This window comes from Agelaius phoeniceus, chromosome 1 (assembly GCF_051311805.1).
Source record: "Agelaius phoeniceus isolate bAgePho1 chromosome 1, bAgePho1.hap1, whole genome shotgun sequence".
NCBI classification, from domain to species: Eukaryota; Metazoa; Chordata; class Aves; order Passeriformes; family Icteridae; genus Agelaius; species Agelaius phoeniceus.
In genome coordinates this window covers 22162972-22177979 of record NC_135265.1, presented here as the reverse complement: position 1 = coordinate 22177979, position 15008 = coordinate 22162972, and the positions used below count along the sequence as shown (strand labels likewise).

Below are 15008 nucleotides of genomic sequence, written 5' to 3'. Positions count from 1 at the left end.
GCAATTGTGTATGTGCTGTGTATCCCAGATTTACATATACTTTAAATGAGAAAGGTCATGTCTGGCTCTTTCTCATTTACAGGATGGAGAGACAGCATTCAGGGACACTTGCAGATAATGCTGGGGTTAAAGGTAGGAAAACTTGGCAGTTTTGGTCAAGGGTGGAATCCACTTAGTTTTCACTAGGGTTTCAGTTCTCCTGCAATCAAATCCATTAGCTTTCATGCCAAATGTTGCTTCCAGCTGAAACTTACACAAGAAACCAGTACACATCACAACAGAGATTTAGAGTTTTACTGCCAACCCCAAATGAAACCATGCACCTCACCTGCAAAAATTCTAATTTTTGAACAGAAAGCAAGAGAGAGTAGCCACTTTGTGTCTTTCTGTCCTGAAAGCTAAAACTAAGACTGTGTGGAGACCATTCTGTGATTCACAACAAGCACTGTGGCAGCAAGAAGACATCTGGAAGCAGTCCCTGCAGCCTTGGGCCTACCTGCTCCCCTCTTGTCCCTAAACAGCGAATGTTGGCCCACAAGAAACTGTGCAAAATGTGTCACCTGGCTACACAACTAAACATTTCACAATTTTGAGTGTCACTTTAACTGAACTCAAGGCAGGTGGCCCTGACAGATCTGAACTGTTCATGAACTGTGGATGATTCTCTTTTGCAGACTGAAATAATGTAATGAAATTCAATTAACATTCAACCAGGTGAAAGCATTGCAAGCCCAAATATAGACCCTATCAGTCTAATCTGACCTTTGCTGCTGTGGATTTAGCTCTTTGCATGACATCATCAGCCTAGATCCTACACTAGGATCTAAAAACACTGGTGTGGCTAAACATTTTAAAGTAAGTTCCTTTTTAAAGCCACAGATGTGCACACATGTCCTCAGAAAGAGCAGCAGCAGAGGGGAGAGGAGGCTCATGGAGGGGCTGTAGAAGGGACAATGGTTATGGCTTGAGCTGTCACTTGGAGCAGTGAACTATGCCTCAGAAGCAGGCACTCACATGCTTCAATGAACCCTTCTCCCTAACTCTTGAAACAAAACCCTGATCCTATTGACATCAGTAGGCATTTTTCATTATCTGCCAACAATAACAGTATTTTGCTTTGGTAATACAGAAAAGGCTTGTTAGTTTGGTTTTTATTTTAAGCACAGTCCAGAGCTGTCTCAGCAAGAGCAGCTTGCCAAGGGCTGGTCATGGCTCTGGCCTCAGCTGGATGCTCACAAAAGAAGGTGATGGAAATGGTCACCTAAAGAGGAACTGAGAAAAAGTCAAGGACACAAAAGAGCATTAGAAATAGGAGGGAAATGACAGCCTACTGTCTCCTCCTTCCACGCCCCTTCTTGATGCCCTTCTGATTTAGGACAGCCATTTTCCTTCTGGTTATGTGCTCTGGGTCTCCATCTAAAAAACCCTTTGCTTGTAAACCACTTTTGTATTTAAGTAACTCATAAAATATAACTTATTGTAAATACTTGCATTAAATCAAATGCAGATAGCTCAACACTTTAAAAGGTGCCTTCTAGTATTTTTTCTTTATCTACAGAAATGCCATGTTTGGGGTTTCTGGCAGTTTGTTTTCTGATTCCATCATGGCTCCATCAAGTATTTTAGATTCAGTGAGAATTCTGAGTAATCCTTAATCATATTTCAGAAGGTCAGCCTGTGCAGTGGACATTGTAATTGTCAGTAACAAGAATAAGCAGTAGTAGCACATTCATAAAATAATGTCCCTTACAGTAAAGCTAAATTCAGGGAGAGGCTTCCTGCCTGATTTTATTGCTGAGGTTCTGTGGTTATAGCCTGGCACACAAAATTAAAATCTAGACTAGACTTTAAGCAGGAAAATGAGAGTTTCCTTCACAGATCTTATTTTCTTACAGATGGGAATCCTACACTAGGGAGTTTTCTGATGCCAGACACACCAGCTACTATTATTACTAACATTATAAAAAGTAATTATATGAAATACCCATCAGACTTGTAGACTAGAAAAAAAAATTACTAGGAAATCAGGTGTTAGAGAGACAAATTTTTGTATTTGAAGTAGATGGAGAAAATCTCGGTGATGACTAATATCTCTATTTTCTGAAAATCTGCAACTTTCCTAGAAAGCTTTTTTGTCATTTTTCCTTATTCTTTTCAACTCTTCCTACAACAGCACCAGTCATCAACATATTATTCCTAAAACTACAAGGAAACAAGCACAACAGCAGTATTACTTTCAGGACACATTTAAAAGAACAAAGAAATCAAAGATGATTAGCGACATGAATACTACTCAGCTAAATATCTGGTGTAAATGTCTTATCCTGGCACTCTAACTCATTAAATATTGTACCAGCTGGACAATGTGACTTCAGCTTGATGTTCTAGTTTAACAAGTAAGATCTGTTTCGTTCTCTTTGTGAATCACTTCACAGGCCCAGGCTCAAAACCCAGCCACAAGATGTTTTGACACACCCTTCTTGGGAACAGTCTTTTCCTGCCCATGCTATCATTAAGCAAAATTGCACCTGATTTTTGTGGAGAAACTGTTAGTTCAACCTCTTGTAAACCCACAGCAACTTATCTCAAGAGATCTGATCTTTTGCCTTCCATAATGTGTCTGCAGAATACTTCCCCATGAGTGCTTCATTTAATTAGGACAATTCAGATTTCTAAATTTATTCTAGTTGCTCTCTGATTTCTAAGGGTAACTGCTGCAGGCAGTGATTAGTAAGCTTCTGTGGTGCAAAAAATTTGATTTATGTTATATCTCTGCTGATATATAGCCTTTAAAACTCACATGGGTCAGCTTAATCCTTATCTACATGCCAAAAATGCTTGGTTTATCTCAAATACAATTAAAAATGTGACTCATTCAATGTAACAGCTGAATACCCTCAGGGGCAGGGCATACTCCCATCAATTTAATCAAGTTACTAAATAAAAATATACTGATACTAAAAAATGAAAACCAAATTATGAGTACGCAAACAGATTTTTAACCCTGTTTAACTAAACCATTTAAAGTAACCTGTATTAAAATAGTGCTGTCTTCATATTCCATCAATGTGTTTGTTTATGGCTACCACAGGGCTTCTGATACAAAAACCCTGAAAGACAGCTATGGGGTTATGTTATGGTGGGCAGCTCTTGACCTTGCCTGAACAATAAAGGTCAAGAGGCTATTTTTAGAGAAGGTTTTGATAATAAAACACACCTCACCTCCTGTGTGAGTTTTCCTAATTTCAGCTTCCAGTGACCTTTGGTCATTATCAGTCTTAGTTGGCAAATCTAAAGGACCTCCCACACACAGAGATTTTGCTCCATATGCAGTGATGTGGACCTCATGATCAGGTAAGTGTTCAGCTGCTCCCTTAAACTACACAGCCTGAGGCTCTCTAGAAAGAACTGGGCTTAGATCTCCCCAGTTCTAGAACATGCTTGCTGAACTGCAGACACCAGACCTGGACCCTGTATCCCATCACTGAAACAACCAGACTCACCATACTCCCTGCCAGAATGCCCAGGCACCAAGAGACTTGTCTGATACCGACTGGCACCATCAAAACAACCTCCTGTAAGCCCTGGATTCTTGCATTGGGGATCTCTTCTCCCTTTTCAGGGCTGACAGGCCAAGGTTTACTCATTTTTCCTGTTTGTTCACTGGAAACCTATCCTGCAGCTTACTCTGTCTGTGATTTATGAGGTGTTGAAAACAAACAGAAAGGGTTTTAAAAAGTAACCATTTTATGGTGTTTTAAGACTTCAGGACATTTTTAGTTCTAAAAATGACTAAATTCTTACCCTGCCATTTAATGTCTGCCAGTGTTACTATTGGAATAAAAGTGTTTCATTAGTACCCTGTGATACAAGTCCTGTCATATTTTTTTTCCAAATGCACACTGTACACATTTAGCATATGTTTCTGTCCTGTTGCACTTTTATTAGGTCTACTTGTGTAGCAAACCTATTAAGATTCTATTTACTTGTTCTTACCATCCTTCACAGTTTTGGCTGAAGGTTTGGCTTATTATTCTTTTGATTTGTGTTTCTGTAACTATCTTCATTTTTTATATGTCAGCTTACAGCTTCATGGATTTTGTTCATGTATTTGTCATAAATTGTCTTTGATTCTCTCCTATGCTGGCTCATTTTTTCAGCGGATGCAGAGATCTGTATCAGCTGTGGGACTGTGTCTTTTGGGAATATACTGCAACATTCTCAGTCTCTTGATTCATGTCCAACAGGGGCCCAGCCTGATGCATGCTTTTTCTCTGTAACTTGGAACGTACCAGATAATGCACACTCTTCCCTTTCAAAAACTAGTTATATTTTTGGTTGAACCCTACCTCACTTGTAACAGATTAATTAGCAGTTTGACAATTAGAGCACAGAGTATATTCTCATAAATTTAGTTTTCCAATTAAAATATATAAATTATTTCATTGCAGGCTGAAGGTAAAATACCACTACTTTTTAGTCTTTTTTAATTTAAATTTTAGTATGCACTATATAAGACAGTAGGTAGAGTCAATGTGTTATGAAACTACTTGCTTCAGTAAATTAAAATTCTATTTAAGTTAATAGTATTTTATTAGTGATAAATATGTCTCATGCCCATAAAACACTATTTGGCATAAAATGATGAGAAAGCTACTACAAGCTATAGATGATGGTGGGAACGCATGCACTACACACACCCTTTTCAATGGCTTCATTAAAACATTCAGAAAAAGAATTGTAAATTGCACATGAAGCCAAAAACAGACATCAAAATGCAGCAAAAGAAGAGGGGCCCTTTGCACCTAAGTAACTTGTATTGATTTATACAAGGTAGGAGTCCCAAGATATTTGTATATGCTGGAACAGCTCTAGAAAATGAGAATTATAGAATTAATTTACAAAATACCTAAAGTATGGTCCTTCTGTGTTTTTATTCACATCTTCTACCCACTTAGCTACATTATATTCTCTTTTGAACCATGGGTTTAAATACCTGCAGAAAGCAATGGAAGGAACAGAGAAAGCAGAAGAACAAGAATAGAAAATCTGAGAACACACAGCACAAGCTTAGCAAGGATGTCTTCATCCCCAAAATGCAAGTGAATATGGCAAATAAATCAGTATGGATTTGGGTGAGGACTAGGCAATGTGTACAACTGCATGAGAAAATCTGACCTACAACAAGACTCATATGTTTGCTTAATCTGGAAACTCTTTGGGATACATCATTCATTTAATGTCTTAAGGGTAAAATTCACTCCTATGCAGAGGGCCAGCATTAAGCTCATCGTTTGAACTCCCTCATGATCTCAAAATAAGGATGAAGGGGAATTTTGGCTTCAGTCATGATGTTTGCTTGCCAAAGACACACTTTTGCATCCATCTAGATAAATTGCAAGATAATGGCTAAAAGACCACAGAATCTTGGGCTTGACCCTTTTTATAGGAATGAATTTCAGCCTCATCATGTTAAAAGGTTTGCATTTTTTGCCACTATAGTGACAATTTTTACATTTACAGGCAAACAACCCTCTGATTTTTCAATGTTCATTTAGTTTGGCTTTAATGGAGGTAGGCTGCAGAGTTATCTCATATTTTACAGAAGCAATATTGACACCAAAACCACATTTTTTAGGAAAAAATGTCTGAGTTGTATACTCATATTAGTTACATGGAAAATTATGAAATAAAGATGATGTTTAATTATCTGACAACAAATTACCAAGGAAGAAGAAAACTTTTTTTAACACATTTTTCCCAATAACAAGATAAGCAAATTCCTCCCCTTCTGTCATGTCAACAAAAAAGGGAGATGCAGAAAATAGGAGTCTGCCTGGACCAATTTAAAGTTTGTTCTTGTTACATATGAATGGCAACAATCAAATGATTATTTGTAATCACCATCTTTACACAATAGAAACTAGCACAATGAAATAGGAAACAAATTTTAATCAAGAGAAATGGGAAAGAAAATTCCTCTTTAAGTTATTTTTGATACTTCTGGTCCAGTTCTTGCCACCCTTATTTATGGAAGTGACTCCAATGACCTCACACATGGGAACAGGCCTTGCAAGTTATTGCTCAGATGAATAAAAGTTGGGCCAAATCATGTCATTCAACCCCCTCCATATTTCAAACAACAATGACAACAAAAGCAGCAGCACTTTTTCAACTTCTTTTGCTCCTTTTTTGCTCTGGAACGTCTCCTCCCCACCCCGCGCAAGCACAGCCACAGCTCTCAGAAAGGACTCGCCCTCAGCCACAAGTGCTTCTAAGTAGCTTCCTCAGCTCGCTTATCTATCAGGAATCGGGAGTGCTTTATGCTTTCCAGCTTGGGGTCTTAGAGAAAGAAAACATCAAAAGCAGTAGCGCAGCAAAACAGATGAACCACAAGTGAAGCAACAGGCTGATGCCAGCGTCACCAGGAACTAATGAACTTCTGCTTTAGCTTTGATTGTACATTTTCTTGTACTTGCTGCAATACTTTAAACTTGCGCTTTTTCAGTTGAAAGGGTCTTTTGGTAACCATGAAACACTCCCAGTCTGGCTTCCTGTATTAGAAAACAGTGTAAGGTGCTGTCAAAGCATGCAATTGTTGCACAACCATGTTGCAGGGTTTCCTGGGTCTGGGTGTATTACAGACCATCATTCACCACCTCAAGCCATCCGTTACAAAAAGGTTAAACTCAAGTTACTGCAGACCACTACATGATACCATTGGAAAGCCCTCAGGCCGATCTTTCTGGCCACGTGTCCATTAGTAATGGCCAGAATCCACATTTCCTTTGGGTGAGAAATTCTGCTTTGAAACAAGGTGTCCTTACGCATAAGCCCAGAGCTAGACCGACAGCTCGACTCGGCTCGTAGCGCAACATGCAACAAGGCAAAAGACCTGGGCTCAAGAGTACTGGTACTCCTCAGGCTGGCGAGGAGGAAGGGTAGCTAGCGCTGCATCAGCAGGAGCACCTCCAAGCAGTCACGGTGTTTTGCCACAGTGAAACTATCAGATACTAGGGAAGGGACTTGTCACGGGACAAACTGGCAGCCCAGAATGCAGGGGCAGGTGAGACTGACCTGTGATCCCGACTCCCTGTTTGGGGGTGGTCGGAACCCCCTGGGCTTATGCCTTGGGCAGGGATTTGGTGGGCGAGAGAAAGCCCAGGCTCAGATGCATGGGTTACTCGGCTGCAAAAAGACAATATATAATAGAAAGTCTAAACCAAAGATGTTCGTATCAGTTATAACAACGAGGAAGACAAATGCTTATAGGAAAAGCAGTGCAAATTAACCGAAGTCTGAATTGCTGGGACCTGTTTTAACACAAGCTCCCAATTATACTGTCAACTTATTCAGAAAACTGTCATCATTCCTGGATAATTCTAATTGATTTTAATAGAGAACTATTTATCAGGCCGTTTCATCAGCCACATTTCTGAAAAAGCATTTGGCCTGTTGGCATTCCTTCCACATGTAATGAACCATCTGCCTTTAGTAAAGAATAAATACTTTGTTATCAAACATCCAAAAACAATTAAAAATGTCTCAAAATATCTTTAGCAGTCTCCTCAGAGTTCTATGCTTAGCATAAGCCTTGTTCATGTACACTAGGTCCAAGGGTCACACAAAGGTGTGAGCAGGACATTTTTCAGGAGCTGCCCAAAGTGTTTGCAACTCCTTGTCAGTGCTGCTCGTGAGGGCTGCAGACTTCAAACCTTGCTCAGTCCTTAGGAAATTCTGTTTAAATGATTATTGGCACAATTCTATTTGATTTTTGGCTGTATATAAAAAACAACCTGTGCATAATGTGTGCAGTTACTGCAAACCATGCATACAAATATCTTTGAAGGCAACTACATGGGTGTGGTTTTTAAAAAAATTGAATTCTGCACAAGGCATGGCATTAATAAACACAATTTTATAATGGTTAACTATAGTCTGCTAATTACAGGAGACCAACACTGTTATCCTTTTTCTTCCATATCAATAAGCTTTATTGGACTCCTAAGGGCCACATAAGCTGACTTTTTAAATATTGCTTCAGAACAGATTTCAATACTATTCTGTATTTCCTAGACAAGGTAGAAAAGTAAATTGGTCTGGGAAAAGCTTCCATGTATTCTGCAACATCCTCAAAGCAGCTGGTGTTGGTTTTTGGTTTTTTTTCCTAAATGACTAAATGCTGGTCAGAGTTACATCATTCTCAGTCCATTTTCTCTCCTCGAAAAAGAAGCTGTCCCTCTAACCAGAGAGTTAATTGCCCTCTAATAGCCCTGGCAATTCTCTCCATTCCCCACTGAACTGACACAGCCTGTGGATCATTCAGTGGGAGCTCTCTCTCCAGCTGGTGACAGGACTGCCCAGGAGACTCAGACAAGCCCTTCAGGCCTGTGCAGTCCAGGACAGACCTGACCAGGAGAAAGGGTATTTTCCTGCCTGGCAGGCCTCTCCCAGGAACACACACACTGTGCTTCATCCCCAAAAGGTTGCTGCATGGCCCTTGGGAAGTACAAGCCTCCTCCCTGTAGCATTAGGGCTGCTGCTGGGTTGAGACACCACCATAACAAGCAGCAAAAAGGAAAGCAGAGAACTAGGTGGAAATTCAGGGGAACCTTTAAAAGAGAAACAAATATACAGGGAAGAATATTTCCAACTCTCAATATCTCTGTTTGCTCTCTTATTTAATGTTTCAAAGTTCTCAGAGCAAATCTCATTTGTATTTTTGGCAGTTTGGCCAGACTGATTTTGATTTTATCTGATTTTATCAAACTATCTCATGCAAGGAGAAAAGAAAATGGGCAAAATAACATTTCAGTAAGAGTTTATCAGCACAAAGAGTACAGAGACTCTTGAGATAAACTCCTCCAAGGGCTAAAATTTCTGATTCCATGATGCCATTTTGACCGTGCAATGTTATAATTGCAATGTGCATCGAAGTATTGGTTTTGTAATTTGTAGCATAGGGTTTTCTCTAGGAACCCTTTCTGAGCCTACTCAGCTTAAGACAGTGCATGGTAGGTGAAAGAAAAGTTTCAGAACAAACTCAAAATCCCCAAATCAAAGAAAATGGGGTCCAGAGAGCAGTTAGCATTATTAGCTTCCAGCAGGGTTGCTATCAAGCCTATTTGCCCATCAAGGTGCAAAGTTAGTACTCATGACATGGGGAAGGACACTGTCACTACCACCATGGCCAAAGAAAGGGCCATTCATGTTGGGTGTAAGTGCTGTAAGAGCAAGCCAGTGCTTTTGACAAGCCCAGAGGTTTCCAGCCACTCACCACTCATTCCCAAGAGGGGCCTGAACCAACAGGCTTAAGTACGTAAGAAAGGCTCTTCCTGTGTGGGGAGCATTGCACACGTGGGCTCTTTAGGAAATGCAACCAATAAATCAATAAGCCAGCAACTCTCAGCTGTAGAGGAAAAGTCTGGGGATCAGTCACTTGGTAGAGACTTTAATTACCCTTTTATCACAGGGTTTAGTCAAGACTGGCTGTTTCAGGCTTACAATGGCAAACTTCAAGGTACTCTTAAAGCAGACAGATACCTCTCCTACAACCTCCAGGAAAGTATGCAGAGATACAAATCTCTGACTCTGCAATGGTCCAACCCAAGGTGAAGACAAGGGTAGGAAACAGTCAGGTTATCAGAAACTCAGTACTGAACCAGGATACACTCAGCAATGGCAGTTTACTGTAGACAAAAGCCTGCAGTGATGGTGCAGGCTGCCACCATCATTGGGAATTGCTATGGGAACGACTGTGAGGAAGCCTACATAAAAAAAGAAAATTAATAGTTAATTTTTAAAGAATACATTAAAAGAGGTTGAAATACATTAGCCCAACCATTTACCAGATTATCAGTCAGCAATCAGAATTGGCCACAGAGCAAAAATGCAGCTGTCTACTTTTCAGTACTCTTAATTTCCATCTACAAAACACAAATATGAAAACTCTACTTTTGGCTTTGCTTTTTTAAATTCAGACTTACTCAGTTGAATTAGACCGTGGCCTAAATCTTTTGCCTCTGACTTTCTTTCTGTTTCCTCCTATATTACCTGAAAGAAATCAAAGGACAAAGACAGTAAAACAACTTGAAACTCACCTGCCCCATGCCAAACTGCATATTCTTTTTGCATCCATAGCAAAAGAGCTGCTACCTTTAACTTTACACCATTAACCTTTAACTTTAACCATTTAAATCTCACAGGTCTGTTCCACTTGATTTACCTCAGACACTTACGTTACCTTCCTCTACTTTTTGCTGCAACTGTACAGAGCAAAGAACTCCTTTATTTCAGCTGTTATTTGACAAAATCCCTACACGTCAAGAAAAATGCCTAACACTGCCTGATAAAATCACAGAAGCTGGCAGTAGTGAATAGTTTTCTTTCTCTTTTCCATGTTAGCTCACACTGGAGGGAGAAATTAAATGTAATTTCTTTGTGACAAAGCACTGTGCAAAAAAGGCACTTGTAGGGTGCTGCTAAATCCTAATTTCAAGTTAATAACAGTTAGCACAATTTTAAGGAGTCATGCTGCTGTCCTAAGATCAGCTAAACTTTCAGCAGAGCAGCAGTGGTCCAGAGGCTGGTTTCCACTGTGGCCAGCACAGTGGTTCACACTTACCTTGCCAAGAATTACTCCTAGGCCTCCCATTTTCACAAATGTCTGAAATATGTTTTGTGTCTGGGATCCTTTCACTCCAGGAATGAGATAATCCATTTGACCTGGAATAGGAGGGCTCAGATGCAGTTATTGTTAAGGGCATTGGCTCACATCAATGTTAGCTCAGTGGTTTGGTCACATTCCCGAGGCCAGTGACAAAACACAGCCTAAGGTCTGTCTGCACTAGCAGAGCATCCAGGATTTCTGGTTAAACTCTGCAGTTACACCTTGCAGCTGTCCCTGCAGTAGCTCCATGTGCCCACATTCAAGAGCCAGACATCAGCACTGCTTTCTCGCTTGTCTGCTGTGGAATGCACAAACACCGGCGCACACCAGATTTCCTTTGGATTTGCAGCTCTGCCTCAGTTCCTAGATGGTAGATGCCCTTACTACTGTGCTCATTTCAAGGCTTTTTCATCTCACAGTCAAGCACATCCTGCCTGCAGGCTTCCCACTCCCTCCTTATGCTGCCAGGACAGCTTCCCTCAACCCACTGCTACCAGTCTCAGGGGCTCAGGAGTTTGTGACGAGCATCCTCCCTCCCACCCAGAGCTGGTAGTGCCACGGGAGAGGTAACTCTGCCTCATTTTTGCTGATTTTGAATGTTATATTTTATCAGCCAATTGCTGCAGTATATACTTCTAATGCTAAATTCAAAGCCAAAGATAGTCTTTTTATCTAGGTGCTTGGTGCAAACTGTTTTTTCCTTCCTCTTGCATTCTTTTTAAGAGCCAGAGATGTATGTGGTGATGTCCAACATGTGGGGTTTTGCCACAGGCTGCCTCTTGTTGAACTAGAGCTGCTGCTCAGCTGTTTGCCATGAGATCTACAATTATTTCCAAAAGAGAAGACAAAGTTGAAAAATCCACAATAGATGGCTTACGTATTACAACGTCTTGCTTAAAGAAACTATTTTTGTAGTTTTTAAGTCTGGATACTTGCATTTTTCAGTCTCTGATTTCCTTGGGAGCATCTGAGAGATGCTCTTCAATTTTCAGAAGCTCAGGCTAATCACAGCCACGCTAAAGTGAGCCCAGGGTTTCATTAATTCAAACTTAATCACATCATTAAAGGTCTGAGAAACAACAGATCCACTGACAGACTTTCAAACACTTCCTCCTCCTCCTCCTCAAGGTCACTTTCAGGCTCAGGAATGTCTTGCTATATAATGGCTTTGATGTTTGCTATTTCATAATAGCAAGAGTTATCATAAAGTTATGTCTTAATCCTTGAACATCCTCTGAATACCAGCTAATATTCCATAGTGCTTTCCAGCATGGAGAAGCCCAGGCAGCTGATGGCCCAGCCACTCTAACATCTCCCAGGAGATGCCATCCATACCAGCACACAGAGCAAACCAAAACCAGCTTGGAAGGTAGGAGGTAGCACTCTGGGAATTCAAATGGAAGGACTACGTCAGCTGTATCACAATGTTAATGGAATATTTGTCAGACTTACTTTTCCAGACTTGACAGTGGCACAACATACCTGAATTGGTGGTGGGAACAACAAAACTCTCTAGTACAGACAGACCTTAGAAACCATTAGCTTTTTGGAACAAATAATAAAGAGAGACACATGAAATAAATGAAGTATGAAAAGAAACACAGATACTGCATGAAAGAAGAAACACATTAAATTACAGTATTTAAAAATAACTTTTTTTTTAAACTAGTATTTAAACCTGATAGACAAAGCTATGAAAACTTGCTTTCCCAAGACTTTGTTTCAAAATTTTAACCAAATTCAGAAAGATTCTCTAACACAAACAGTGCATCATTTAAGAATAATGCTTTCTTCCTGAAAAAAAAAAAACAAAAAAACAACCCACACATCTCAAAAAGCTGAATTTAAAAATTAGCGATAATTAAGTAATCGCTACTGGAGTTTCCCTAATAACATAATCATTAGAACAAACTGAATGAAGTTGTATATAAGATCAAGCTGCTATACCAAAATAGCAAATGTCACTACATGTGTCCCTTCCATACATTTCTCTTTACTTTAATTGAAATAATAGCAAAGAAAATGGCTTCATCAACTGCACAGTTGTAGGCTGCTAAGTGGGACAAGAATTGAGAATTGCAGTTTTCTTGTGAAGCAGTTCATGACTGTCAATTCCTCTAGGACACAGTGCTTCTCATCAATTCTTTTACAGTACTAGCTAGACATTTTCATATAAAGAATCTTTAACTGCAGAGGAACAGTGAGCATCATGATCTTAGCAATTACAAATGGCTCTCAATGCTTTTAAATGAATCTTCCCTTTTAAAATGTTGAATTTTTTAGGCAACTGGAACAATAAAGGAATTAGTGAAATCTGATCAAGGGCAAAATCTAATTCTTTCTAATCTAATGACAGCAAGCAGAAAAATGCAGAAAGTCTTTGTAGAATTATTTTCTAAGATAACACTTGGTGACCATTTAGTATATTACTCTAGTAAGTGAATAAAATGCAATCACTATCATCTTCAATATGAGACAGCAGAAGTTTAAGTCAACACACTGGATTAATGACACTGACAAATAAAGATATAAAAACAACATTTATATTTAACATTTTATGTTTATAACTATTATTGAAGAAAGACAATGTTCCTTTTCTTTGATTACATGACACTGATTAAAAAAGTTGCTGGTGTTTTATTTAATTTTTTTTCAGCCACCAATTATTATTACAGTCTACTTGAAATCAATTTTCAAGCAGGGATAATATGAAAACTTTATTAAACAAAGATTTATTTACAATGCAAATTTTTTTTATTCTGGCCTAATCATACTAATTAGCAACTAGGAGAAAAATCAGTAATCAAAGGAAAAAGGATGCTATTTCAAACATTTCACAAAGAAAGAAGAAAGAGTCAAACCTGCTGCAAAACAATGAAATGTTCTGACTAATGGAATAATGGGTGATGGAACAGGTAGAAATCTGAAAATGCGACAGAAAAGCAGACCTCTTCTTAGAACTAGATGCAGAGTTTGTGCTGACTCCAGGAGGCATGTCGCTATAAAAAGAGTCGGCCTCTCCCGGCTTTTTTACATAATCTCCCTGGGGTATTTGTCTGAAGTGTAATAAACATTGTAGAGTCAGAAAACATGACAGGAACTAGAATGCACACAAACATGCATGAACATTAGTTTAAAGGAAAGAGGCAAGGATAGCAATCCTTGAGAAAACCTGTTAACCACACACAATAAAGCCATTAATAACTAATTCAACCATCCGAGAGAAAAGTCCCACACGCTTCTGTTATGTGCAGAAGAGTGGATTATGTGGTTTTGGAAAGAGAAAACAAGGAAAAATGTTAACTCTGATCACAATTTTCAAAGTGAACAGTTAGTGATTCTTGAGACACTGGATAACCAGTCCAGACATTTCAAATAGCTCATCATGCTGGCTGCAAAAAGCACCAGTACTGAGCCTAAGCTGAATACAGGCCTGCATCAAAGAGGAGCTCAGGAATAGTGAATGTTTTTTTCCTTCTGAGGTAGATGCATTTAACTTTTGTGATCACTATAGAATTCAAGAGTAGCAACCTGTTGAGTTGTTTAAATCTCATGAGGATAAAAACTTCCAGTTTTTAAACTGAATTCTTGTGTAAGGGAACTAACACCAGTGTCAGAGATTCTCAGCTACTCCTGATTTCCACAGTAGTAGACTCAATCTGCCAAGACACACGACAGTAATGTAATAGTTTATCCTTTTCCAGAACTAGAAGCTCAGTTATGGTTAAAAAAAAATATATTAAACTATCTGTGCATTAGAAAGTTCTAATCAAGTTATGCAAATTTTTTCCAGATGGTGAATTCATTGCCAGCAGAGAATACCTGCCATGCAAATATTCCAGTTATAGTTCCACCAGGTTTAAAAAACCTCCCAAGTACAAGTAGTTACTTTGACAGTTGACTATTTCATAATATCAGCATCAGCCATTTATTCAGCCTCACACTTTCCAGGACATTTTTGCTACAGTCTGCTCCTATCAAGATGCACACTTATCAGGTTGATTCATATTCAAATTATGTCCAACTACAGACCTAAACTGGGACCTCTCCATTCTGTATCTGGATTTCTAATGCTTCTGAAGTATGTAAAGTATAAAACTGTATGGCACATAAATCATTGGTGCAATGCAGTACTGCCACTCTCCATCTTCTAAGACCTCTGGAGTTTCAGTTCTTGTCCCATTCCTCAGCTGGCACATGGGTGTGTTCAGAGTTGACTCAGTGTGGGCAGATCTCTCCCCAGGGTTCCTCTAGCAAACTGCTCTCTTGCTACTCCATCAGATATAACTTCTCACATGTATAGCTGTGCCCTTTAAAGCCACATATTCCAGCTGGCAGA

At 39.3% G+C, this 15008-nt stretch overlaps 1 protein-coding gene across 14 annotated transcripts in view; it reads right to left on the bottom strand.

The window, feature by feature from the left end:
• ADAM22 (ADAM metallopeptidase domain 22) overlaps positions 1-15008 on the bottom strand; it is a 135597-nt gene that overhangs the window by 11387 nt on the left and 109202 nt on the right. For 4 of the 14 annotated variants that reach the window (XM_077174632.1, XM_077174675.1, XM_077174660.1 and 1 more), the window contains 5 exons: positions 13618-13725; positions 10625-10725; positions 9987-10053; positions 7078-7188; positions 4910-4996 (listed from right to left, as the gene is read on the bottom strand). The exons of 1 other annotated variant lie outside the window; for it this stretch is intronic. In XM_077174632.1, coding sequence (XP_077030747.1) covers positions 4910-4996; positions 7078-7188; positions 9987-10053; positions 10625-10725; positions 13618-13725 — 474 coding nt within the window. The remainder of the gene's footprint in view (positions 1-4909; positions 4997-7077; positions 7189-9986; positions 10054-10624; positions 10726-13617; positions 13726-15008) is intronic. 9 more of the 14 variants (XM_077174640.1, XM_077174642.1, XM_077174677.1 and 6 more) reach the window with 7 other exon arrangements.